This window comes from Erithacus rubecula (genome assembly GCF_903797595.1).
Source record: "Erithacus rubecula genome assembly, chromosome: 1".
NCBI lineage: Eukaryota > Metazoa > Chordata > Aves > Passeriformes > Muscicapidae > Erithacus > Erithacus rubecula.
In genome coordinates this window covers 42,411,448-42,439,031 of record NC_136658.1, presented here as the reverse complement: position 1 = coordinate 42,439,031, position 27,584 = coordinate 42,411,448, and the positions used below count along the sequence as shown (strand labels likewise).

Below are 27,584 nucleotides of genomic sequence, written 5' to 3'. Positions count from 1 at the left end.
GCCTGCATGTGTTCTGCAGGAATTCACAGAATCACTGAATGGGTAGTGTTGGAAGAGAGCACTGGAGTTCATCTAGTCCGACCTTCCTGCTCAAGCAGGGTTGTCTAAAGCTCCTTGTATCCAGACAGCTTTTGAATAGCTCCAGGAAGGAGAGCCTACAGCCTTTCTGGGCAAGCTGTTCCAGTGTTTAGTTACGCTCGCAGTAAAGATGCTTTTGCTCTTGTTGTGGAACTTCCTGTATTCCAGTTTCTGCCTGCTGCCTCTTGTCCTATTACTTGGCACCACTGAGAAGAGCCTGGATCCATTTCTTGATGCCCCCTTTGAGATGCTTACAGACATTGTTGAAATCCCCTGTGTTGTGTCTCTTCTCAAGGCTGAACAGGCCCAACTCTATCAGCCCTTCCTTGTGGGATAGATGCTTCACTACCTTAATTATCTTTATAAACCTCTGCTGGACCCCCTCCAGGAGCTCTGTGTCTTTGTCCTTGTACTAAGGAGCCCAGAACTGAACACAACAATCCAGATGTGCCTCACCAGGGCAGAGTAGAGGAGCAGAATGTCCTCCCTTGACCTGTTGGCATTGCTCTTCCTAATGCATCCCAGGATCCCCCTGGCCTTCTTGGCCAAGAGGACTCTGCTGGCTCATGGACAGCTTGTTGTCCACCAGGACTCCCAAATCCTTCTCCACAGAGCTGCTTTCCAGCAGGTCACCCCCAGCCTGTGCTGGTGCCTGGGGTTATTCCTCCCCAGGTGCAGAACTCTGCATTTGCCTCTGTTGAATTCCAGACAGTTCCTCTCTGCCCATCTCTCCAACCAGTCGAGGTCTTTCTGAAGGGTTGCACAGACTTCTCTGGGGTATTGGCCACTCCTCCCATCTTTGTGTCATTAGTGAACTTGCTGTAGAGGCCTCTGCCCCTTCATCCAAGTAATTGATAAGTTCAAGGCAAGTTCAGTTGAGTTCAAGGCAGGTTTTGCCTTTTACATTGTATGTCCTTAACTTATAATTAACTTGTGTATTTTGGCTATTGTAACACTAGTTTAAAAGCCTAGTTTCAGGAAAACATAGTTTTTGTGACAAGAATGCAAGCTACACAGTTTCTTCAACCACTATTTTAATGATTGTGTCTATCAAAAGATGGTCAAACTTCTTTGCACTCATTTCATAGCACACAATCTGCAGTAAATCACGAGTTACTGATGTGATCCTTCTGTAAGTGTTGGAGCTTGAGCAAGTAACGTGTGCTCACAGGAGAGCAGCAAGGGAATGTCTGTCTAATAGAGCCAGCTGGTGACTGGTTCTCTGAACTTGTTGTAATTTGCTTTCCTTTTTCCCTCCAAATAGCACATACTTCTAGGGAAGTTTTCAAGCTTAGAGGTTTTGTGGTTTATTTTGTTTTAGTATTGGAACATATTTATTCTGCTCTAGTCTGCAGTCTACAAACTTCTATTGTATGGAGGTACTACTTATTAGGGAGAAATGAAGTGTACAGGTGACTATTTGTAGTTTCCATTTTCCAAATAAAACTGGGATTTGAGTAGTAAGCATTCACTTGGAGTGATACTTCTTTGATGGCAGAAGTGATGCATAATTATTTTATGTCATTGCCTTTTAGTTTGTTGACCCATAACTCATTGCCTTTTATATAAATTCAGAACATCTTAAGGTCTGCTCTAACAGTACAACCTTTTATTCTGCTGAGGAAACAAACTAATGAACTGGACCTACAGATTGCATGCTCTAGTAGCCTGCCTTGAGAAATGTAATGTTTCATATCCAGCATGCTTTTTTTCTGCATCAGTGTGATTCTGAATGGAATGCACAATTGCTAAATTTTGAAATAAAGGGAATTAGAAAAACAAGTAGTATCCTATTCCTGCAAGTAGTCCTAAAACATAGGATGCAGATATGCTTAGTGCATGCCCCTCTGCCAAAAATAAATATATGATTCTTGTAATATATAAACTTTTCCAAGTAGTTACTGTGCTATTTTTCTAAACATAATTATTCTGCTGATAAAGATGGATTAATTACCAGGCTTACTGGCTTAGTCTTCCAGTCTGTCTTATGTATTGCTTTGTTGCATTGGTACTGTAGATATCAAGGGCAAAATGCAGCTTGGCTAAGGTCTTCTTTGGTAGTTTTATGTATCTCCTTTGAGGGGAGAACTTCTAACTAGATGATTCTTTTCAGAGCATGATTTGGTATTGAGTGCCTGATGCTGGCATGCACATCAAGCTTGTGCTAAAACGTAGACTTGATTCTAACTTTTGATTTTACCTCTATCCACCCACCACTCCCAAAGTGCAATTAACTAGCTAGACAAAACTGCTTCACTTGCAGAACTAACCAGAGAACATATTGATAGGCCTTGGAAAGGGATAGATTCCACCTTTACAAAGGTTTTGTCTAACTGTTCTGTCTGACTGAGATGAAAACACCTCCGAAAGGAAATGTTGGCTTTTCACCTCATTCCTGCATGGTAGCCAGTCCCCTGGGCAGCTGGAACATATGATTTCAGTAATAGTCATTTGTGTAATTCCTGGAGTTGTGTTTTGAGTTATGGTGCTCACATTTGGTATGCAAAGTAACAGCTTGTCCAAGGAGATTTCCTTTCCTGAAAGCTTTCAAGCTTTCCTACACAAAATCTACTTGATCTCTTCTGTCTCAGGCTAAATATATGGACCAGTGATGTTTTGGTTTGTTGGTTTGTTTTCACTGAGGCAGCTACCCTCTTATTTATCAGGCAGCACTAGTGCTTTGACTGGTGAATAGTCCTAGTCTGTGGGCATCAGCAGCTGGCTGAACTTGTGAAGAACTGGGCTGGTGTTTTCTTCTCTTCCTTCCCTTCTTGTTAGTGTGGGCAATATGGTTGGGATAAAGCAGTCCTAATTCTAGTAAGGATTTGTTGGTTGCAGCAGTGTGTGCTGAATACAACTGCACACTAGTGGCTGTGGATAAAGGTGAGGGAAGTGGGGTATGAATGAGTGAGTTAAGTGTTAGCATTGCTCTCGGGGTCCTTCTGTAAAGACTTTTAGAGTAGGATTTGTAAGCAGAAGCATTCCAGGCATTTTATGTGATTAGAAGTGTTCCCATAGATTGGATGCCTTATCCATGCCTTACTCTCATAGATTGGAAGCAAATCCTAGCCCAGTTCCCAGAATAGTGGTGATATGGGCAGACAGATACAACAGTAAAGCTTTGGAGGCAGATGAAGCATAAGCTCAAAAAGGAAGTAGTATTTTCTTATGGGTATGAACTCTTCATTCTTCAAAGACCTTACAGGTATTGAGTGAAACTCTGAGCTGTCCACACAATACAGCTATAGAGTGAAGCTATGGACATGGCTACAGTGATCATAGTCTAGGGTCATTCCAGATAGGAGCCCTATCTTCATTAAAAAGTCATCCAGTAGAGGTCAGTGGTGTACTTCTGTATGTACAAACCTTTGTGTCTCAATATATGGGAAGTATCAGGGAACACTGGTTTCCCACATTTCTGTAGCAATTTAATAACCCCATGGGAATATAAAAATGGTTTAGTGTTTGAAAGACTAACATTTATTTGTGGAACAAAACAACCAGAATGGCAATAAGTAGATTGGCAAAGGGTGCAGAAAATGAAAATTTCCCAAGATGGAAAGCCAAAATTGAGGTAATGTACATATTTCCTCTTCCACATGTTAACTGTCTTAAATAATGGCTAACATGAAGATTGGTTTTGTTAAAAATAATGTTTTTTAATGTGAAAAAAAATGAATCCAGCCTCAAATTCCAAAGATGAAGATGGTAGCTTTGAAAGTTAATGAAGAAATGGTATTCTGAGTTTTGTTAGTAGTTTATGACAGAAAAGCAGAAATGCAGGATGGTTATCACTGGCAGAGAAGGAAAGATATGAAACAGGAGATGAGTGCTGCAAGCTTCTGTAAGAGCTTGGGGAAGAAAAATAGAAGCTAGATCTCTTATCTATGACTCTAGCTTTTTTTTAATCCCTCAGCACCAGTCATGTACTGCAATGCTGGAGAATCTGGGAGGATGAGACAAATGTAGTATTGCAATGAGAGTGAACAAGAACTTCAGCCTCTTATTCAGAGAAGGAAGTAATCCTGATATGATCTCTTCAAATCTAACTTTTGTTTTGTGTGTGTTTTTAGTTTGGTTTGGGGTTTTTTAAAGTAAGGGTATGTGAGCAAGAGTATTCTGGATTTGGGCAAGAGCACCTGAGAAATTAACTTCTAATGGATAGTAAAGATGTTTTGAATTATTCATGTTGCCTCACAAGGTATGAGGGAGCCAGAAGTTTGGATTCTTTAGCTTAGGGCACCTTTTTATTTCCAGATGAAGAACTGGCACCTTCTCTGCTAGAAACCTTAAGTGTTGGTTGAAGTTTCTGCCCAGCACACTGTATATTCCCTGTCACTTTGGGAAAGGGAACTGAAGATCCCTGTTTCCTATTCTTTGCCATAAATTGCTTAAGGAGTAGAAGTCTGTGCTTTTCAGCCATCCATTTGCTCTGTCCTTAATTAAGTTGGTAGGAGGAAGAAAGGATTTTTTTTTCCTACTGCTATTCATTTGGTCAATTTCCTTGTGTCTTCCTGAGGATGAGCAGTTTTTGCTGAATAATAACCAAAGGCTCAGAGGAATTCTGTCTTGATGAAACTGATGAAAACTGAACCGATTTCACCATGATAAAGCCTACATCAAAGAGCTTTAGGTTGATTGTGATCAGACAGTTTAATACCTCCTAATTGTTCCTCTAAGTGGCTTATAATGGTTTTGAAAAGTGGCTTGCTTGACCTGGATGTTTGAGAGCTTCAAACTGTAGAGACTTTTTCTGAAGAAGTGGCATGTCCAGTCCCAGCTGTGGTGTGTACTTGAGCATTCATTTCAAGTTTAGTAAGTACTTGAATTTTTTGACACTTATTCTGTAGTCATTAAAAAAAACCCCAGAATGTAGTGGCATGGTTTTTAGGAAGGACTCTTGCCTGTATCAAATGTATTTATTTATTTCTATACTGGTAAAAAGGTGTTCCTACAGTGAGTCTTTGTAGCAAAGGAGCTGTTTGTAAAACTAGATTAAATATATGAAAGAAACCTTGCTTATATGAGAAAAAAAAACAACCCTCTTGCTGATTGTGCACCAGTTAAAACAAATTTCAAGTGTTGACAATCCTGCATCTAGGTGTAGATCTTGGAGGTTTCTGTGCTTGAAGAGAAGAAAAACCTTTGACAAGATGGGGAAGGAAGGAGAAATTATTGAAATGAACCTTTATATTTTTGTAGAGAGATGTGTGCAGTGACATGACAAATAGTACATGGTTTGTTAAGAAGTTTTTTAAGAAATTGGTGGTGGCTTAACAATGATAAAGTGCTTAAATGTGTCTATGTTGTTTCTGTCAGCCAACAAATGAAGGAGATGGAGAAGTTGGGAGTCCTGAAAGGAGCTTTGAGTGCAGAACAGCAGTTGGCTCTCATCAGTGTTTGTACAGACCTGAAGGCAGCAGTAGAGGGTGCTACTTTCATTCAGGTAAGCAAAGATTTGCCAACTCCTAGCAAATGGTTCAGAAAAATGATTAAAAGCTGTGCTGCACAGTAGCTGGGCACTGGAGAGTTCAACATCCTGACCCCATAGCATGAAACTATATTTTGTCACCCCCAGTATCTTACTGTTTCATCACTTATGAGCTTGGAACTTGTTAGTTCCTAGTATTGTGTTCATGTATACACTGCCTACTTCTACTGAGTTTAATTTGCAAATTTATTGTCTAATCACTCCGTCTTGTAAAGTCCTTCTGCAAATGTTTGTGGCTGTAATAATAATGGTCAACTTAAATCTCATGAGCTAACTTTCAGTTCATTTATGAATGGATGCAACAAAGGGCACAGCTGTTTGTGAAGCAGTGCTGGCCAGCTTATTTCAGTGGGTAAGAAATTACTGTTCTTCTTACCTTCTGCCTGTGAAGTCTGCCTTCTTATTTCCAGTATTCTCATAGCTCTTGTTTTCTTTTGCTGTTTCGAGCATTTCTTACTGTCTGGTATATTCATATAGTGTCCTTACTTTCTCTGTATGCTACCTGTAATGATCTGATCTTTCTTAGTGCCAACTTTGTATCTCTTTAGCATTCTGACTTGTATTTTACCATCTTCTTCTGTAGCTGAACATAGCTGTGATGGAGTTCTTGGGTGTTGTTGCTCTGGCAAGGATGTTGACTTTTGGTATACTTTTGGTCTCATGAGAGAGGGTCCTTGGCAAAATCTTAGGATTTTTGAACGAGGTCTTGCATACCACGTCAGATTAAATCAAGGGCTGCATTCTTCCCCACCACTATCAGTTCATTTACAAAATGGGCATTGGGCAAATGTTGCAAAATCAAAGTAATTTTCTGTTAGAAGGAACCTGTGGAGGTCATCTGGCCCAACCCATTGCAGGACCAACTTGCATCAACTTGCACTGAGTTTGTGCAGTTGAGTTTTGGAAAAACACTTCTGGTGTCTTTGGGTACTTTGTTACAACGTTTGATTACTGTCATTGTGCAACTTTTCCCTAATGTCTAATTGGAAGTCTCTTCTTGCAACTTCAGTCCTTCCTGTCCTTCCAGCCTGTGCCTCAGAGAACCCGTGTGTTCCTTTCACTCAGCTGAAGACAGCGGTGTTGTCTTGTTAGTCTCCAAACAGCAACAGTGTGCCTGGGGTAACTCCAGCTTTGTGGTGCTATTTTATGTTCCCTTAGCCCTCTTGATGTCTCTAAACATATAGTTATTTAGTATCTCAATAAAAATAAATGAAATAGCTGCCCAGTAGTATGTCCATGGATAACAAGTCATGTGTGTGAAACATGGTTGGCACTATTTGTATCAGCTCTCCAAACTATAGCATTAAAGTTTAGTTTGATCCAGTGTTAACAAATGCACAGTGGAAGTGGGCAGGCAACTTACTTGAAGCAGACTTAAATTTTCTCTTGAAGGAGGGTGGTGAAATAGAATGAAACAGTTTAGGCTCACGGCCTTGTTTCAGCAGTGAACAGACTTCTTTATGACTGAGCCATATTAAATTTAAAAAATGCTGCTTAGTGCAGTTTTGAACGTGGAAGGATAAAATGTACTAACTGTAACTTATGAGCACAAGTGTTCTGACTTTTAGTTACTTAAAAAATAAAATATTGGTTGCATTAATCTTGGTTGAATATAGAGGACTCAATTTTCATGCTTAATGATATAACCAACTGATTAGCTTATTTCAAAATTTTCATAAGACCTGCATTTTTTTACCCTGGATTTCAGTTGGTTAAATCTTAACTTCTTTTCAAATCTGGCCTTTGTAGAGTAAGTCCACTTAAAGCTTTTAAAAGCTTCTTGATGTTTGCCCTCCGTGAGTAAATTCTTCAGATGATTGCCTTCTATGTAGTTTGCATAGGACATAACTAAAAACAGATGGGATAAAGTAGTAAAAAATGGAACTTCTTAAGTTATATCAGTAAAGATACAAAAGGGAAAATTATGCAAGAGATAATTAGAAGGACTGAGAAGAAAATTTATAACAGTAATGCTTTGAAACTTTTAAAAGGTTATATATTCTCTCTCATGAGCATTTTCATGAAGTAACTTGTCTTGATTAGTGTGCTTTACATCAGCTTCAGAAGGAAATCAGTCTGTGTTCTGCTCTCACCTGAGTATTCACACAAGTTCACTTCTCAAAACTTTCCAATGCCACCTGGAATAAGTGCATAACCTTTAGCACATAGGTGAATGTACACTGCAAGTTTATATATCACTAAAAGATTTAATTCTGAAATAACTTTTCCATTAGCCAAAAACTCCATGGAGGTAAATTAGTTGATATGATTGTATACTATGATTTTCCTGGCATGGGACTATCATGGGTGAGTTAAATGTTTCTTACTTTTGTGTTCTTAGCTTTCCTGCATAAATATATGATGGCTTTTGTCTTCTGTCTTTATGTGACTGTTGGGTATTGAACATCTTAGTACTCCTTTGAATATTAAAATCAGATTTCAGTGGATATGTGTCTAGTTCATAAATAATATAAATTGAACAGAAGTCAGCGAAGCACTTGTAGGAACTCTTTACCACAACACTAGTAAAACAAAACCAAAGGTTTTAAATTGAACAATTTACTAACTGAACAAAAAAAGTTTACTAGCTGTCAGAGGAAGATAAGATAGCTAACTATTGCTGAGATGTTACCCTTGACACCTGAGCTGCTGTGTATTTTGGTGAGTTGTGAGGGCTGGCTGGGTTGGTTGAAGATGGATGTAAAGAGGTGATCTCTGAACCCATCTGTTGTGCTGTGACACTGAACAGAGCAGACTGGGCAAGGGGATGAAGTTGAGCTTTTGACTTACACCTGTGTTCCTGAATTATTTATCCTTTTTACTTTTAAAAGAACTCTGCCTAAAAGCCTTAGAACAGTATCTTTATTTCCTGCCCACCCCTTTAAAAAGAGAGGATGTTCTGACCCCTCTCCTCCTCCCCCCCATTACACCTGCACAGATTGTTGAGCAGATGATAACAACACCAGTAGAATTTCAACTTGATTTCTTTCAGATCTTGCTTGCTCTTTTATCTTTTCCAGTTAGACATATTTTTTAAAAACAGTGTTAGCAGCTTTCAAAAAGCCTGGTGGTGCCTTCAGGGTGCAAAACCAGCATTGACTTTGGAGCTTTGACAAAAGGTGTCTTGTGTCTTTGGTCATAAAAATTAGTTTCTGACTGTCTGTTACCAGTTTCTACTCATAGCTTTTGTTTGACTTTCCTGACAGCTTTCAAGAACCCTTTTACTTCTGGGGATGAGGGAATGTCTGCAGACAGTGGGTGAAGATACCTTCAGCTGCTCGTAGGCTGGAAGACCATACTGTTTTGGAGGCTCTTAGTCACAGACCTCTGGGAAAACAAAACTGCTAGCAGGCAGAGTGTGCAAGCATTGCAGTAACTTGGCTTATTCTGAACTGAGCCCTGGATGAACAAACATGGCTCTGTTTGCTCTCAGTTGGGCAAACATAACCTTAGGCCTGGTCTTACCCTGCAGAGCTTAAACACAGGCCTGAGGCACAAGAAGTTGTGTTTTGGCTTTTGAGGGAACAGGCTTTAGGCATGGGACCTGACTTGTCTTTGTAGAAGTTTTGAAAAAAAAATATTTTTAATTTTTAAGATCAAAATGATCAGATCTTAAAGACTTGTAAAACATTTTATGAAGTCAGTGTCTGAATTGAACTAAAAGATGGTGTTTAGGTAAAGAGCTTGCCAGTGTCAATGCAGTGGTGCTGCTGCTGAATGGACTTACATCATTCCAAATTTTCTAATATTTATTTCCCATCTATTCTGTTTATATAACAGCTGATGTCATCTACCATTACAGTCTTGAATATGATTTTGGTCCCTGTTTCAAGAGGTTGTCATTGCCAAAACTGTTGTCTGCTTGACAACTAACCTTGCTCTTCAGGTTCTCTTCCACTGCTCCCTGGTCCCTTTTTTGGGGTGGTATTGTGTTTCCATTGCCTTTCCTAGATCACTTTCCCTATTTTTCAGGGTGGATGAGATCATGAGGGTAGAGGAAAACACAGAAAATCTAGTACTTTGAGAGAAGATGTAGGGAGGAGGATGTCAATCAACTAGTTTGAGATCTTACTGCCCATTCCTGAGGGAACAAAAAGGATCTTCATCTGTAGCAGCCTGATCAACTTGTCTGTCTTTTGAAAGTTTCATAGGATATGTAAACATCATGGAAAATAATGGATCTTTTCATGCCATGGTACTAACAGGAGAAGAAGCAAGCTTGTCTTCATTTGCTGTATGTTTTAAACAAAAACCAGCCAAAAAGCCCCTCAAAGGACCCCCAAGCCCTCCCAAATTTGCAAGTCTGATTTTAGAAAATGTAGTTCTGAAAACTAGTACCTCCCAAGTCCTGTTTTTTTTTCTACTAAAAGTTGAAAGGATTTGGAATTCAGTCATTTATTCTGAGCAGTATAAAATGGCAGTAACTTGATATTTTTATTGGTCAGATTCTTTAACAAAGCATGTTTATGAAATGTAGGAAAGTACAAAATGTTTCCATCCATGGGCTGGATTTCACCTCTGTGTTGTTTACTTGTACAGTATTCTGCAGTCAAGAGTCTTTCGTGTCACTCAAGAGGTAGAGATTTATGAAGCATCAGATTTCACACTGCTATGAGCTCATATGTTCAAGACAAATAAGAAGTTATCATTCTAGATCTAAAGTGATTTATAGCCTTAAATTATCTTTTTAAATTAGATTAGCCTGAAAGTGCTGGTGCTTTACCTTATCTTTTATGACCACTTTTACAATAGGCTTTTTCATCTAGTGATGAGACCAAAGGTAAGCAGGATCAGTCATACCTTGAAAATTGTCTGTCAAAAATGTGTTAACCTGTTCTTAAAATTCTTGTGGTGTGATTCCTTCTCCTCCCATATTTAGCATTTTGCTCCAGTGCATACATAACCCATAGAAAATCTATAACTGAAGCCCTGGGATGTGAAACCTGCATGCCTGTACTTTCTTCGTATTTTTTATAATAGTTCACCTGGTGATAATGTGGCGCTCCTATTCCTAACAAACAACCAGTCTGCTTTTCAGTTAAAGGAGTTGCTGCCCTTATTATGCCTTCTTACCCTTGGCTTGCAGGATAGCAGTAGTTAGTAAGATAGTTCAGGCTCAGAATAAAAGTCTTGGTTGCCAAGGTTGTGTGGCTTGTTTTGGAGTAACTGGAATTGGTTTACACCTAAGGAGGCTTTTGTTGAAAATTATATTTTTGTTAATGTTGTGGTTTTTGTTCATGACCTGGAGACTGTCTTGGAGGAAGTTGTGTACCCACTAATGGAGTGAGCATCTGCTGTGGCAAAGGGGCAGACAGCCTGATGAGCTCCTCTTCCCCTGTGTGTATTCCACTGAGTTGGGTTTCTGCCTCACATCCAAGTGTTTCAGGGTTTTTGTGGTGGTTTGTTGTGGGTTTTTTTTCCTCCTTTTACCACATTTTAACTGATCAAAATCCAAACACTGCACTGGAAGGTGTGCTAAACTTGGGGCCTCCTTCCACAACAGCTGTGTGTGTGTCTCATCACAAAGCCATGCAAAGGTGTGTGTGCCTCCTAGCCAGCTGCTGGCCCTGCCCTTATGCTCAAGGAGGGAAGCAACACTTCACAAAAATAGACTGAAGTAAATACGTTTTCTCTGAAGTAATGAATTCTTGTTTGTCACCTTGTCTTAATAATGTCTTGGTATCCTGTTAGTTGTACATACTATCCATCTCTAAAGTGTCTCAAAATATGTATCTGAAACTATTTTTGAAGGGAGCATGATGGAAAAGTCCAAAATACTTGAAGTCAAGTATTTGCATTTGAAATGTATAATGATTTTGAATTTTGTGAAATTACCAAATCTATCAATGTATGAAAAAAACAGATATTTGAGCTAAGTTCTATTGGTTAACAAAAATATCAAAGGAAAATTCATACACAGATTTAATAATTTGTTTTGATATTAAAAATACAGTTTTATGTCTCTGCTTGTTTTGCAGCCTCTGCAATGTCATGTCTTTTAATTGCAGGTGGTGTAGTTCCCTAGATTCATGTGAGTGACTCTTCTTTACTGACTAGAGTGCACTTTAGTGTCTGACATGGAATACAATAGAAAAAAGCTCAAGAAGGTGCATCTTCACTCTTCCAGAATGGAGATACACACTTAAACCCTGCAGGAGCAGAACAAACCAGCATGTCAACACAAAAGCCTAAATAGAAATTATAATAATTAAAACTGGAATATAATGATAGTAATGAACATTTTAAACACTCTTCTGCTTAAAATGTAATTTGATGTGTATTCAATAAAATGGTGACTAAAACACAGCAGTCTATATGCAAGATGGAGCAAAGAGATGGAATTTTGGTTTGGTAACTTCAGTAACCTCAACCTTGCCAATGATGTTGGGGGAAACAGAACTAGTCAACTGGCAGGGCTTAATTTGCAGAGAGCTTATTTTACCATCTGTGCTTTTTTCAAAGAGGCTTTTACAAGAATCCTTTATTACATTATTTCAATATGTAAAATTCTAGGAATAATAGTATTTGACTGTACAGTTGCTATTTATAGACAGTGATTTGAAATCTCTATTTCATTTCATTAAATTTGTAACTCTCCTTTTCAGATATTTTTTAAGTCTGTCTTAAACAGCATTCAGGTTATATGTATAAAAATCTACCGGCCAAAGCCTTTTGTTAATCAGGCTTTGTTTTAGAAATAAGACATTCTCAAGTGACTTGTTAGATTGAAAGTAAAACAGTTATGCCTGTCTTTTCTGTGAAGTTCTTTTTCTAGTGGATTATAACTGTAGAAGATAATGGAAGTATTTGTAGAAATGTATTAGGCACCAAGGTTTCAGAAAAGCTCCTTTTCTGGCATGCAAAACTCTTTGTCTCTCAATCCTGTGAAGTTCTTTATATTCCCACAAAAAGCTGGATATGGTGTGGTTCCTGTTGCAGGAGTGCTGACAGTCTGGTTCCAGCTTGTGGGATAGTGGGGTGCTTTGAAAGCTGCTATGGCCTCGTTCTATCAGAGGAGAGGATTGCTGTCACTTGACTCTGGGAACTGTTCTACAGGAGTGCTTTAAAAATGTCAGCTGAATCACAGCACTGACAGGCTGAGGCTCCTTAAAATGCTGTGAGTTTTATAGGTGTGTACAGACCCGTGTCTTCATGGTGGGACTTCAACCGTATCAGTATCTGCACAGGAGAGCACAAAGAATAGAGAAAGACTGTGGAATGCATTCATGGTAACTTTAACACAGGGGGTTGAGGACTAAAGAGAGTACATGTTGTACTGGACCTCACAATCAATGAAGAACTGATCAGAGATGTGAAGGTCAGAGGGAAGTCTTAGCTATGAGACTTGGTAACCATGAGATGGTGAAGCTGAGGATCCTGAGAGGAGAAGCAAGTCAAAAACTGGGATTACAGTCATAGACTTCAAGAGGGACAACTTTGGCCTGTTGGGCCAAAATCTACTTGGAAGAATCCCATGATATGGAATACACCCCTGAAATGAAGAGGGGTCTAGGAGAGCTAGACCAATCTATCTTCACTTGTAGGAATATATATATTATCATAAACCTTCATATTAAGATTACCAGAGAAGAAACACTTCCTTGTTTATGTTTTGAATTTGCAGCAGACAGCATCTAGTCAGGAGGTAGGGATTCATTGTTGTGCAGCTGTAGCTTTCAGACTTCTTTATTCAGCAATTCCTAATGCTGATGACTACCATCAGATTCCATACTCATTATTGGAAAGGCTTGATGCTGCTCCTTGTGACAGCATCTCCAGATGATCTTGCAGAAACTGGCTTGCTTGTTGCTGAGTGGTTGCTAATCTTTGAGCTTCTGCATGCTATTTTAAATATCTGGCTTTCACCTTATACTGCTTGTGTAGGATGTTTACTTAATTTAGGACTATACCACTGTGTTGCAGTGCTTTGCTTCAGGCCATATTTTGTTTCTTTTGCCTCCCAGTACTAATAAATTGCTCAGCTGAAAGTCTCATTGATAGTATAAGGAAAAGGTATTTTGCAAGATGGTGTTATGGGGAGTGTTTTTCTAGAAGTTGCAGAGGACTTGCTACTTTGGCATTTTTGAGAATGGATGGGAAGAACCTGGGGAGACGCCAACATTTAAATATAGGAAAATGATGTTGTGTGTTCAGATGAGCGTGGATACATGTGAGAGCACAGATGGTGGATGGCATGGTGAGAAAAGCCTATACAAAAACACAGAGACACTTGATTTAAACAGATAAAACTAACTATCTTTCCATGTACTGGCATTTCAGGGGTTGTGTCATGTGAGTGCAGCTTCTTAATTAGGGGCACCTAGACCTCAGTACCATGTGGTGGGTGTATCAGTTAGCTAGGGAGGGAGTCTAGTATATGTTTATCTTTGTGTAGTTCTACAAGAGTTCATAAACTGCTTCAAGCAGCTTCTGTGTGTTCTCTGAACATGTATTTGAGTAGTGTAATTCCTATTACATCTAAGCCTTTAATTCAATACACTTCCAGGAGATGAGTTTTAAAAATTAACTGCTGTGATGCTCTGATCAGGCTCTTAAGAGAAGTCTAGTAAAGTTTAAATTGGAAGCCAGATTTGTAGCAGCCTTGTTTAGGTGACCAGGCCCTGGAATAAAGGTTTACTGTTCCCTGCAAATGAGAAGTATGATCTTCCCCAAGAAAAGAGCACAGAAATATACAGTGTCACTTAAAATGCACAGTGGTGCACACTGACCTTTTTGCACTGATTCTTTGAGAGAAACTGTGGTAGCTTTAAACCCGTATCTTATCTGCTCTCTGTTTGATCTTCTCTTTCTCATGGTAAACAGAATAGCTTCAGACCTCTCCAGGCTCCATAACTGACAGCAAACGAGGTTCCTGTTTAATGGATTGTTTAGAGCTTAATTTTCCCCCTGTTCTTCAGGGAATTGGTGTCTCTGAGAAAATAATTGCATGCTTGAGAACAGAAACTTTATTGCAGTGGTCCAACAACCTGAATACAATTGTGACACTATACAAGAAACTCCAAGCAAATAGCCCATTCAGAAACCTTACGTAACCACGGCAGGTTTGAGTTTCCAGCAGATTTGAGCTTGCCTTTTTGATTAACATCTGATGTGAGAGCAGGCTTAGAGTTTCAAGTTCACAAACCTATTCAGAGCAGCTCTTTTATTAGCTTGAACAGTATCTGCAGAGTTCTCGTCATCTTTGGCTTTGCTAAATGAAACTATTTAAACTTAACCAACAAGCAGGGATTCTGGAACTATGAGCAGAGTATCATTTTGTTTTGATAAGGCTGTCTAATACTTTGGGCTCTATCTGGCGTTCTTAAATGACCCTATTTATCTCTTCTGCATCACGGAACCTTTAGTACTGTTCCATGCAACTTACTTTTTAAGACTTTAAATTACTTTTAACCCATTTTTTGGTTTAAAATCTCTGGCCCTGGGCATTCTTGCCACAGAGTCTGTCTGAAGCAGCAGATGTTAAATGTAAATTTTGGATCGTGACAAATGTGTAGCCTTTCCCCCTAGCCTTGCTGTGTGTAGTTCAGCATAAAAGAAAGGACAGAAAGAAGTCCTCACAGATGAGAGAAGGTTAGACTTGGAAAAGAGCAGGTATTTTCTGTGTGTTTTAAGAAGAAGGCTGAGGTTTTGCAACTTTGGGGTCCTGTTTGGATTTTCTTAAACTCTTCCGAAAACCCTTGAAAACAGGCTGTCCTTCTTCCTCCATTTTCTTCTCAAAGGCTGAAGACTTTTCTGTTGCTTGTGAGATCCACTGTAGTTATTATCCCATGTCCTTTTCCTCCCAGACTAGTGGATCTTTACTCTATGCTCTCTTTCTAGTGACTGTAGGTTGTGGCACTTGGCTCACACATGAAATTTCACACAGTAATGTAGAGCTGAATGGGCTCAGTAGCTTTGGGAGAGTTTTGATAGCATTCATTCTACTTCAGATGGTCTTCAGAAGTTGACCCTCATGCTTAAAATGCTTAAGTATCTTCATTAATTTCAGGTCTAGGAATTGTTTATGCACAAAGCTGTACCTTGGAATCTCCTGCCATAGTTCTGGAGATTGTATGTTTCTCTTCTTTTGAGATACATCTGTTCATTTTCATCATGTCTGAGAGAGAATACTGACCTCTATCATGTGAGATTCTCTTAAAAAAAAAAAGATCAGGTCTTACTCCTCTGTATTGTGTTATCTCCCTGTGAGAGTTAAAGTCTGTATTTTAAAGAAAGCACTATATTTTCTTTTCTGTTAAGTCTCCTGTAGGATGTGGTGGCCCATCTTCTGCTGTACATAAACTCTTGGGCTTTCCATTTCTTTAACTGTGGGAAGATATTTTTATGTTAATGACTCACTGGTGTATCTAGGCTGATTAAAATAGATGGTTTGTGCTGGATTCCTAGGTGTCAGTGTAGGATCTCTGAAGTCTGAGATGTATGGATAGATACTATTGAACTACATGACTTCTAATACAGTCTTTTTTGTTTTATTCCAGGAATGTACTCCAGAGAACCTGGAACTGAAAAAGAAGATTTTCAGTCAGTTGGATCTTATTGTGGATGACAATGTTATCTTGAGCAGCTCGACCTCTTGTCTCTTACCCAGCAAACTGTTCACTGGCCTTAAACATGTTAAGCAGTGCATCGTGTCACATCCTGTAAGTATGATGGCATGCTTCCATTTTGTGTAAACTGCATCCAAAGCTCCTTCTTGCAGACTGAAAGATTCAGAAGGGCATTATACTCACAAGATTTGGGTAATCTTGTGTGCCATTGTAAGTGTGCAGGGCCAACTTTTCAAAAAAGCTGTAGTTTGGTTATTCTGCAAGCAGCAGCACTAATTTACAAAATTGAGAGGATGTAGCATGTTGCATGCTCTTGGCTCAAGATATGTTCTGTGTGAGCTGTTATGCTCATACTGTTGTGTGTTTCTCAAACTACTGGCTTTCAAAATGTAGGAATTCTATGCTTTGGGTACAAACTCGTAGCATTGCTATTTTCTTCTTGTGTCATTGTTAGTCTTTTCTAGTATCCTTTGTTAGCTTCTGTTGGGTAACAGTAAGAATCCAAACACTCAGCTGCATGTGCTTGTCAAGCTATACTGATAAAAGATGGGAAATTTAGAGTTGAGTTTCTTCAGACTTGTGACACAGAAGCATTATTCTTTCATCCCTGAAAGAGGAATTAAGGAATGATGGAATGGAACAAATAGGACTTGGACCTGAATTTGCATACTTCGTGACCAGCTGGGACAGGGCAGTGATGCAAAAATGGTCAAAGGCACTTGTGAGCTTCTGAGAGGTCTGTTTGAAACTGCTGAACAGCAGTTTATCACACCCCTCCTCAGCATAGAAGAGCATTTTATCTTGATCATCACTGGGATTCTTACTTGCTTTTGTTTTCCATCATTCAAGAGGCTTATGAATTTGTTAACCTGATGTTAGTCTGGTGGTCAACTGATCAGTTAAGAGGACTGTTGTAATGAAAAAAGGGGCTATCCTGGTCTCTGCAGTTTGATAACTACATGATGTCTCTCCAGGGCATCCCTCAGAGTGTAAAGTAAGTGCCAATTTCCTGAGCATGCTCAAGAGTACAAAAACCAGCACTACTTTGCTGTAGTGTCTCTACAGTTACCTGTAGCCTAATGTTGTAGTGTCAAAGCATTTGATCAGTGCTTTTCTGACACCTCTCCACCACCACTATTGTTCCTTGAGTTACCTGGGGAGCAAAAGGCTTGCTTTGGTTTGTTTCTGTACAAGTTTTCAAACCCTTATAATTGTAAAAAAGTCAAATTTCAAAATATGTACCTGTGCCTAGATCTAGCCTTTCTCCAGTCTAAAATTCAACAGTTCCTTATCTCTTATTTCTAGTGTAAGAGAAGAGATAATAATGTCTTTTTAACATTTCTGTATTAAGTAACTGTGCAATTTTTTTAACCAGTTCATGGCTGCCTGACTGTTTGTCAGTCTCTGATTTTACTGTACTCTTTCTTACTGTTTTTCCAAGTTGATCTGTAGCAGTTGACTTTGTTTAGTCTGAACTGCAGTCTTTGTAGGAGCCACTCCTGAAATCAGGTTTTATCAGATCTAGAAAGGTAGTTAGTCTCTGCAGAAACATTTTGTACTTTTCTGTTGTAAGGATATGAATTTTGTCAAAGCAAATGCTCTGGAGTACCTTAAAATGTCTAATTGTTCCAGAATGGCTTTGCAGTCCAAATGAGACTCTTTTCTTAGTAATCTCAGCTATACTGAGTGTACCAAAGAAGCTGTAAACCAGTGTACTTTTCCAGGGGCCTTTCTGTATCTGCATTGGGAAACACATTTGCTTTGTAGTAGTTGGCTTTTTTTTTTTTTTTCATTTTGTATAATTTTTTACTAAGATCTTGAACACAATAGTCGGATTTGATGGCTGCAGGAAGCAAGCAGCTCTGCAAGACACTGAAAACAAATGTGGAATTTGATATACCAGAGAAATGAAAAGCTAAAGTTGTAGAGCCTCTGGCATGGGTGAGGGTGTTGAGGTTAAATGAAATGAAGTGCCCAAAGGGCAGAAGCAGCTCATCCCTTTGCTTTACATGGTTCAGTAATTAGAAAAAAATAAAATCCCACAGCACAGCTGTATGATAGAAATGTACACAATACTTGCAATACAAAACAGGTACAGCTGTTCTCTGAAAGCAGTTTCAGGCAGTGGATCAGTAGAGGTCTGCTGAGGGTGGTTCTCATGTACTGTGTATGCCTGATAGGCCACACAACTAGAAATATAGAGCTAGAGGAAACTGTGACATTGAGTGAGGTCCCCTGTTATACAGGAAACCCTGCAATCAAATAAATTTAAAACTGCATTAAGTTCTCTCAGATTATTTTTTTAACTCCACTACTCCTGTTGAAATTATTTGTGTCTTCTAATTTTTGTTCCCATCTTATTATCAGTCCATTAAAATTAATATTTATGTTTGTTGACAGCTTTTGTATAACTTAATTATTTTTGGTGTTTTCTTTGTCATCTCCTTTCTTAGCTGTCACTTTGTTACACTAAGGTGACATTTTGTTCCCTGAAATACTTCTCATTTTTAGAAACTTTCCCCCATTCCCTATTTCATCTATGTTCTACAACTTTCAGTTTTTACCAGTATCTGTTATCTCACTCCTGAAAAATTGTCTCCCCGTGTCTCCTCAGTGTTCTTGTGAACACATCCATATGCTCCCTGTGCCAAGTTCATGAAATGGAATACTTCAATAAGATTACTGTCAACACTAATCTTTGAAAAATTTTTGATAGCCTTAGTCTCTCTCAACAATTAACTTGGCCTCTTTCTGATTGGATCCTGTAATATATTTTAGGGTTGAAAAGCCTCAGAGAATGTCTTGGTGCTTGCAGTGTTTTGGGTCTTGCTCAATTGCCTGGCACCACTGGATGGTGTCCATCCACCACACTGTTCTCAGCATTGGTGGGGCACTGCCAGAGGTACTGATGTGAGAGAGCCTGTGCTGGGACATAAGGCCCTCTTAAGGAATGGAGTGTGTTACATCAGTAGTTAGAGCAGATGCCAGACCCTGCAGGAAAGGGAACTGTGTAAATATTGAAAAGAAAGAACAGGCAGGGAGGAAAGGCTACTTACACATTCCTGGGACTAAACCCTGTACTTGCATTTACAGGAACACAGTTAAGAGTAGTTGACTATAGGGGAGCATGATAAAAGAACTGGTACTTAATTACCATCCTTTAATTATCAGTGTTGTTCCTGGAATAATTTATTATATGTTAGCTCCTTCTATTACCTGGAACTAGATGGAGAGCTGAATTTACCACCTTTAAGAGTACAGCTGAAGGACTGCTATTTTGGAAAGAGCATGCATGCAGCATTACTGTCTGTAACACTATGACCTGAAGAACTTTCAGCTGTTTCCAGGATGTTCTTTAGGATTTTTTGTTTTTTTACTTCAAAAATACGTAACACAAAAGTCTTGACTTGATGAGAAATTGCATTTGGGAAGAGTCAGGGAAAGGTAATTAATTTTTTTCTAAGTACAGTGTTTGAAAGTAACCTGCTCTGCAACATTTTCAAAGTATGTTTTATATGATACCTGTTACTATATTTAGCATATATTTACCACCTTGGGTCAGTAGCTGCTTATCTGTTAATTGTTGCATCTTACAGGTGGTTTTTAGCAATACTTTTGTTATAAAGTTCCTGACTCTCTAAAAGGAAATGCCTAGCTTAATTTGGAAAGGCAGGTGATGACTATATGTCTTAGAACAACAAGCAGCCTGAATATTGAGCAAAAAGTTCCTCAAGTCAGAATAAAGTCTTCTAGTACTGTTTGAGTGCTGTCATCTCTGGTGTAGCTCCATGAATTTTACTGGGGTTAAAAAGAGTTTGATTTAGTGCAAGTTTAATTATTTATTTTAATTTGAATTAATGCACCAGCTTTTATTGGATTAGTGAAATCTTTCAAGGTCTGAAGTCCTTCAAGGCTTGCAGTGATAACTGGAAATTATCCAAGCTAGTTCTGGCTATAACTTTGTATTAACTTGTTCTGTTGGTGGCTGATGTTCTTCTTTTGTGTTTCTTCTTGAGGTAAATCCACCTTACTTTGTGCCATTGGTTGAAATTGTTCCTCATCCAGAAACAGATCCTTCTACAACAGAGAGAACCTATGCCCTGATGAAGAAGATTGGCCAGTCTCCTGTCAAACTGAACAGAGAAATCGAGGGGTTTGTTCTGAACCGGCTGCAGTATGCAGTGATCAGTGAAGCCTGGAGACTTGTGGGTGTATGTATGTCTTTCTTCAGTACTTGGTCAGATGTGATAAGTGAGATTGTATATTTAAACATCCTTTAAACTTGTATCATCTTTGTCCAGCTGTCCCTTATAAACATAAAATGTATATTTACATGTAAATTAAGCCCAGTAAGAAGTGATGACAGTTATAAAAAGCAAAGACTGACAAAAGCAAGGTGATATTTGATGACAACATTTATTCTTTATCTTTTTTTTTTCAGAATGCTGTTATTTTCAGAGCAATCAAAAGAATGGTTTTAAAAGCACAGGAATCAAAATACCAATTTTTCTTTTTGTATGCTTCTCATAATTTCCTGGGTTTTTTTTTTTTCCTAGTGTTTTTGGTCTACTGTACAGTGGTCATGAAAATATTTTAAATGGTGTTCTCTTTGGCCTTTCAGGAACTGCACTCATAGGTTCAACTGTTACTTGATACTTGTAGGTAAAGACAGATTTCTCCTCCTCCTGCCCATTCAGACTTCTAGCTGAGAATCATTTGTTTGTGTGCCTTCAGCTTTTCTCACAGTTCACTGTTCTGTGCTGAAAAGTCTGGTCTTTCATCAGCAGGAGCTGAGTTATGAGTCTGTTGCTATTTTCGTGAGAAGAGTTTCAACTGGGTTTTAATAGGAATCACTTTTTTGTGGTGGAATGTTTTGATTTTTTAAGCTCTTTAAAACAACCATGCACACAAATAGAGGTAAAGATCTTAAAACTAAGGGAATATTACTGTAAACAAAGAAACTTTTCTAATAAGTGTTTAAACATAGTTGCTGAACTAACTTTGCTTACCTGTAGCTGGCTTTCACTAGCAACATAATACAACAATATAAAGGAAGTGGTGAATAACAATAAGTAAAACAGTGTTGTGACAGTTTAAAACACAATTTAAACGTGTTTAAAATGGCTTCTGTCATTAAACTTTTAATACAGAGTCTCAAGTTTATGATAAGAAAAACACCTTCAGAAAGCTATAGTCATGTTGGAAAATGTAGGATAGAAAAAACAGTAACATACAATCACAGAATAGTTTGGGTTGAAAGGGACCTCTGGAGAATCATCTATCACTCCCCTACTACAGCAGGTTGCACAGGATCATGTCTCAGTGGCTTTTGAGTAACTTCAGAGGAGAATATTCATTCTCATTGGGCAGCCTGTTCCAGTGCTCTTTCACCCTCACAGTAAAGAATTTTTTCCTTCCTTTTCAGATGTAACTTTCTGAGTTTATAGTTTGTGTCTATTGCCCTTTGTCCTGTTTCTGGGCTCCACTGATGAGTCTGGCCCTATCAAATTAGCCTCTAAATTATTTTTGAAAACATAACAACACTGTGGAAAAATATATTTGAGAATAAAAATGTAAAAACAATTATTAAAAATCATTGGGAAGGAAGGTTAAATTAATGGGGAAAAAGGTAGCTCAACTGCAACATTAATTATTAAAAGAGGTTCCCACAGTGTAACCTTTCCTTGAAAGGAAGAGATCTGATATAAAGTAAGTCATGATAAGAACAAGATTTTTGAAGGAGGCAAGGGTCAATGAATAATACAGACTTTGGAGGAGAAATTGAGCTTACCTGAGGATCGCAAAACTGAAATATAAATTTGATTAAATATTAATTTAAGCACCTTTTTATACACTATCTAGCATAATACTAAAAATACAAGTTAGTACACCTAACCTCTTTTATAAGAATTCAAGGAGTTCTTGGGACACTGTGGACCAGTCACCTTTGGTCAGCACAGGCATTCAGGTAATGCCTGAAAAATCTAACAGGATTCTTTCACATCTCTGAGAGCATAAACTCAATGGTGGAAGCCACTGCAACAGTAACCTACACTGCTAATTTGAATGGATCCAGGGATCATTTAGACACATTCATGTTGGACTGTGTAGAAGCAACCTGCAGCTTCAGTCTCAAAGACTGGGCTGCTGGGAGCTGAGGCAGTACAGTACATATCCCTGAAAGTAGCATTCTCTGTTTGGTCTTGCTGTGGAAAGAATTTCAGAACACTTCGTGGGCTGCTGTTGGAAAGGAAGTACTGAGCAAACCTTTAGAATGAACCTGTTGGATGGATGCTTTTTGTGGCAGTGGTAGTTATGTGAATAGTAATAAAATAGTGCTTGAAGGATTGCCAGATAAAGAAAGTTGCTTTTGTTGTAAATCAAAGTTTCCAAGTTGCTCTCTTCTTGTATAATTTTACTGCTGTTTTAGCCAAATACACATTTAAACAGTAACAACTTTGGGGGCCGTTTTTCCATTCCAGAGGCCTGAACAGTAGCAACTGTCAAAGGTGTGCAGTTCTCACCTGTTTGAACTCAGGCTGCACAGTGCCTTTGAGGGAGGAGAATCACTGCAGATTGGTGAGAACTGCAGGCCTGGAGCACTTTGTGTGTTTCTACTGTTGTGCTGCCAACTTAATAATTTTTATTGCAAGTCATGTTCTTTTGTAATATTCCACTTTCCAAATGGAGAAACAATTCTTGCTTCTGATAGTGAAGTCACTTTCCAGTTCTTAATGTTGAAAACATCAGTCTCCCAACTCTGTCTTTGAGAGACTCCTAAAAATCAAGTTTAACTCACATTGGTGAAATCTTGAACAAATGTTTTCATTACTCTGAGAAGCAGCTGGTTGTGTTGTTTTATTGGGGTTTTTTTTGTTGGTTGGTTGGTTTGGGTGTTTTTTTTCAGTCAGTTGAGCTTATTTTGTTAAAGAAACTAGTGGAATTTTATCCAGTAAACCTACTAATTCCTGTTAAAGTCATTGGTGGTAGGACAGACATGCAGTACAGCTGTACTTACAGCATTTATCTTGAAAACTTTATCATAAATAGGCTGAGTAGCTTGCAGAATATGTTTTAGCTCCCAAATCTATCTGGGAAAGGGAAAACCTGCCAGTCTTTGTCTTTTCTTTAGCAGTGCTTTGTTGGGATGGGTGAAACATGGGTGAGGAATCGTGATGAAAGAAAGGCTCTGATACAGAGCATGGAAGTAAAGATGTGGCTGTGTAGAAAGAAATATGATAAAAATATCTGCTTGATGAATGTTGTGTGGGACTCACTGACTTTTGCCATATGAGTCCAAGAGTAAGACACACTTTTAACACAATCAGAAATCTGAGGTAAAGCTCTGACAGCACATTGGGTGCAGGCTCAAGACTCCACATGGTGCTCAGATTGCATATGGCATGGATGCCAGAGCACAGAGAGAAGCATAATTCAGGGCAAAGAGATTAAAATAGCAATGAGAAATCTGAGTATTGGGATACAGTTTGTTTTTGCCAAAAGTGCTGGGGTTCCCAGCAGGGAGGCTGGGATTTTACAGCTGGGCACAAAACAAGTGCTGTGAATCCAGGACTGGACTGAATGTGGAAGTGGGAAGTGTGGTGGTAAAGTGGTAAAAAATTAAGTTGAGATCCAATTTGGAGGACAGTAGGAGAAAGAAAACTCATTTGGAGATGTACAGTTGAATGCTGAGAACTTTACTTATGTGGATAATTAAGAATGTAGATTACAGAATGCAGAAATTTGACTTCACAAGAACATAGAAGCAAAGACCATGGATTAATTTATGACTCTAAAAGATGTAATTCGAGCAACTTGCTTTGAGGCAAGAGGGCTACAAAGAGATGTTTTATTTTGGGTCTGAGTCGGTCTTTTCATGACAAGATGTCTTTTCAAAGATTGCTTTGACTTGCAAGTAAAAAACATTTGGGCAGGGGAGGTGTTTGTGGCAGGAAGTTTTTGTATCAGGTACCTCTATCTTCTGCTCCACATTTATTCCATGATAAAGCAGATAATGAAAGCACTTCCATCTGTCTCTAAGGTCATCTGTGAACTTTCTTAGGACCTCATAGCCTGTCTGAGACTGGCATTCATGTGGGTTTCTTCTTTAGATATTCAGTTGTTAGGGCTCTGGTAGAAATGTTGCAAAGCTGATGATGATGAGAGTAAAAGAAGTACTGTGAGATATTGAGGCTGAAGATACTTATTCCTCTCTTATCAACTCTAAATTTTTATATTACCAGTTTGGAACCATGAGAATAACCTTTAACTGCATTCTTTGTTATTATCTGTTAATATTTATTTACTTTCTCACATCTCCCTTGGCAGTGGTCACTGATGTGTCTGATTTTGTTCATAACTCTTGTTCTGAAGGTAAAATTTTGGTTAACATAATCCAGAAAATAACAACCAAACAGCTTCACCAACGCTTTAGTTCAGAAGTCTCAAGCATTACTGCAAGTATCTATGATCGTCATTTAACTGTGGATCACTGAGTGAAATCTTACCTTTTTAAAATATTTTCCTAAGCATCACCTGGGATTTGCAAGGAGATCATAAATTACAGCAGTGGAGATAGCAAGTGGAGCATAACCTTGATATAATTTAGGAGTTTCAGCTGGTTTTAGGAGCATGTTAAAACTGCTACAGTATGGTTTGTGTAAGTCCTCTACTTATCTCTGTATAAGATTTTAATACTGTCATAATGTGGTATTTTTTCTTTAAAAGAGGATTTTCTTTTATGTTGTAGTGAAACATGAAAAGAACAGACAGCTCTTCAATTTTTATTAATATTGTTTATTTTGGAAAATAAAGTAATGGTTTGGCTATATGTCCATGGTAGTTTGTTTTTGAAGCAGTCAGGTGCATTGGCTTCAATCATTATTTTATGTACATCTCCTTTCTTGAGTGACTAACTTAGCAGACTTTAAATGCTGACAAGACTTTTAAAGTTCCAATTCCTTACTATTAATTATATTACAGTGCTATTCAGAGGACTTTTCCAAAAGATTGAAGATAAGGTATAGAATTAAGCATTTAGTTACAGTGCCCCATAAAAGGGGGAATATCATAAAAACAAAGTTTAAAGGGACAAGAAGAAAAATAGTGTTGATACTAAGTGTTTCTTACTGGGTGAGGTAAGTGAGGGTGACATGGAAGAAGGAAGATAAAGGCCAACAAAGCAAGGACGTGTGAAGTGTGTAGGACAACAAGTTTCCTAAACATTATGAAATGGAAAGATGTAGAGGGATATAGGAGAAAATTCATATGCTCAGAAAGATAGGACTGGAAAAAGATCTCATCAGGGTGTGGATGGGACTTGATTGAAATGATAGTGAAAATGAGGGTGTAGCAAGTACTGCTGAGACAGAATGCATGTATTAGTGGGAATCAGAAAAAAAAAAAGAACACTGGATTTGGGAAATACAGGCAATGAAGTGGCAGATTTGGAAACAGAAAGTATGTGGTTCAGGAGGCAGTAAAGTCCAAAACAACTCTGTAACAGACTGGAGTGAGTAGGAGAACAGGGTGAATTGGAGGAATCAGAAAAAGTCAGGTTGTGATGTTTTTTGGCCATTACCTTTGGTATGATTACAAACCAAGTCCGTGACAGAAGTTGCGATGTGGGTGTGACTCAGAGATGGAAAGAAAGACTGCTGATTAAAACCAAGCAGGTTGGGTCAGAGCCTAATGCTGGAGACTGCAGAACCATCACAGGTTTCTGGAAAGGTGAAAAGGGTCCCTGCACAGGGAGAAGCACTCATAAAGTACCAAGGGCTCATTAGGATAATCCTGTGGTATCACTGGAGGTTAAAATCTCTAGGAAAATGAGATTGTGGTATATAAATGTTGTCATAAGAAGTGTGGAGGATTCTGAGATAGTCTAGGTTTTGCAATTTGACTGGCCATTGGGATCACTGATGATTTTGGTGGAATTTAAGTCTTAATTCTGTAGCTCTCAGAGCTTCTAGTGAACTCTTAACATGCTTCCTCTTCCCTTGCACAAGTGCTGGAGGCAGAGGTTTACCAGAAGTGTAATCCAGGATAAAAAATCCCCTTGGGAAGATTAATGCACACCTACACTTAGTGAAACCGGATAGGAGCTCTTTCTTGTTTAGTTCTTTGCATAAACACCAATCCTTGTGGAAGACACCTTGCTAACCTTGCAGCCTGGTGAATCATTCCACCAACTTTGATCTCCTTATCATAAATAGGAGGAGGATTATTCCCTAGGGTAGGAAGGTCTAACTTGTTTATCATTTATGTGTTCTTAATTTATGAAGAGAAGAAATAAAAAGCTTTTCTTTAGGAGGGTCTTTTTGACAGGATGAAGCTGAGCTCATTTGTATAGAACACTGTATCCCTCAGCTGAAGGGATCAGTCGTGGTTTCCTTCTGGTAGCAACAATTTTTGCCTTTCAGCAGCTGTAAACATCAAATTGCAGCTATAGTTAAAAGGCCAAGAGCAAAGTACTCATCTCATGATTCTGAGGGCACCAGGTCTTCAAATATCACTATAATAACTGAGAGCTATGGTATCCAAAGAAAGTAAGTTATTAATTTGGAAATTAATTTGCAATGATTCTGAAGTGCTTCAGGAGCCTGTTAACTCTTTTAACATTATGTTTACAGTTTTTAACTGCTGCTGTGGTTCAAATGCTTGTCTGGAATTTGTGATTAGTCTTTTGTCCACAAATCCATGTCAAACAGGGGGGGAGCAGGGGGGGACCACTCATCAAGCACAGCTTTACCAGCACAACTCATTGTTTGGATGAAGCACTCCCAACAGAAGAACACTTTTGTTGACTTTGCTGATGTTGTTCAGAGAAGTTGTGTTGCCATGTCAGGGGAAAAAGCTTTAACAGAACTGTGCCTGTGTTAGTTACCCTGATGCTGGTCTGTAATCTGAATTCTGTCTGAGGTTTTTGTTTAGTTCTGTCTTTATGCAGACCTTTCTATCTGCCTCTAGATGAGTTACTTTGCCATGTCTATGCTTTACCTTTAATTTGAAGAAAATAATTATTTCTTGTCCATGCCAATTTATGGCTGTTTGTTAGAACTGTGTTCTTTATATGGTACATAGATCTTAATAATTATGTCAGTTTTTTCAAGGTAGAGTTCTGCAATAGGGATTCAGCCAGGCTTGGTTTTGATAAGAACAGTGCCTACTAACAGATTAAGTCTTGAGGTTGTCTTATAAAAGTCTCAGTTTAATCCTGAGATGATGAAACTAGATGTCTGTGGCCAGCTGTAGTAGTTATGTTTGTTTGTGGCTTTTAAGTTTCTTTTAAAGTAGTAGTAGATCATGGACACAGGAAGACACTGTGAGTGAGATTCACATCATTTAGGATGGGATATCAAAAATGTAGGCAGTGATATCTAACCTTCTTACTCATCTTTCAATCAGTGAGGAGAATTAGGCCCCTCTAGGACACAACTCATCTTACC

At 38.6% G+C, this 27,584-nt stretch overlaps 1 protein-coding gene across 1 annotated transcript in view; it reads left to right on the top strand.

Moving 5' to 3' along the window:
• CRYL1 (crystallin lambda 1) overlaps nt 1-27,584 on the top strand; it is a 49,098-nt gene that overhangs the window by 4,491 nt on the left and 17,023 nt on the right. The window contains exons 3-5 of the mRNA XM_079304732.1: nt 5,398-5,524; nt 16,069-16,230; nt 20,154-20,348. Coding sequence (XP_079160858.1) covers nt 5,398-5,524; nt 16,069-16,230; nt 20,154-20,348 — 484 coding nt within the window. The remainder of the gene's footprint in view (nt 1-5,397; nt 5,525-16,068; nt 16,231-20,153; nt 20,349-27,584) is intronic.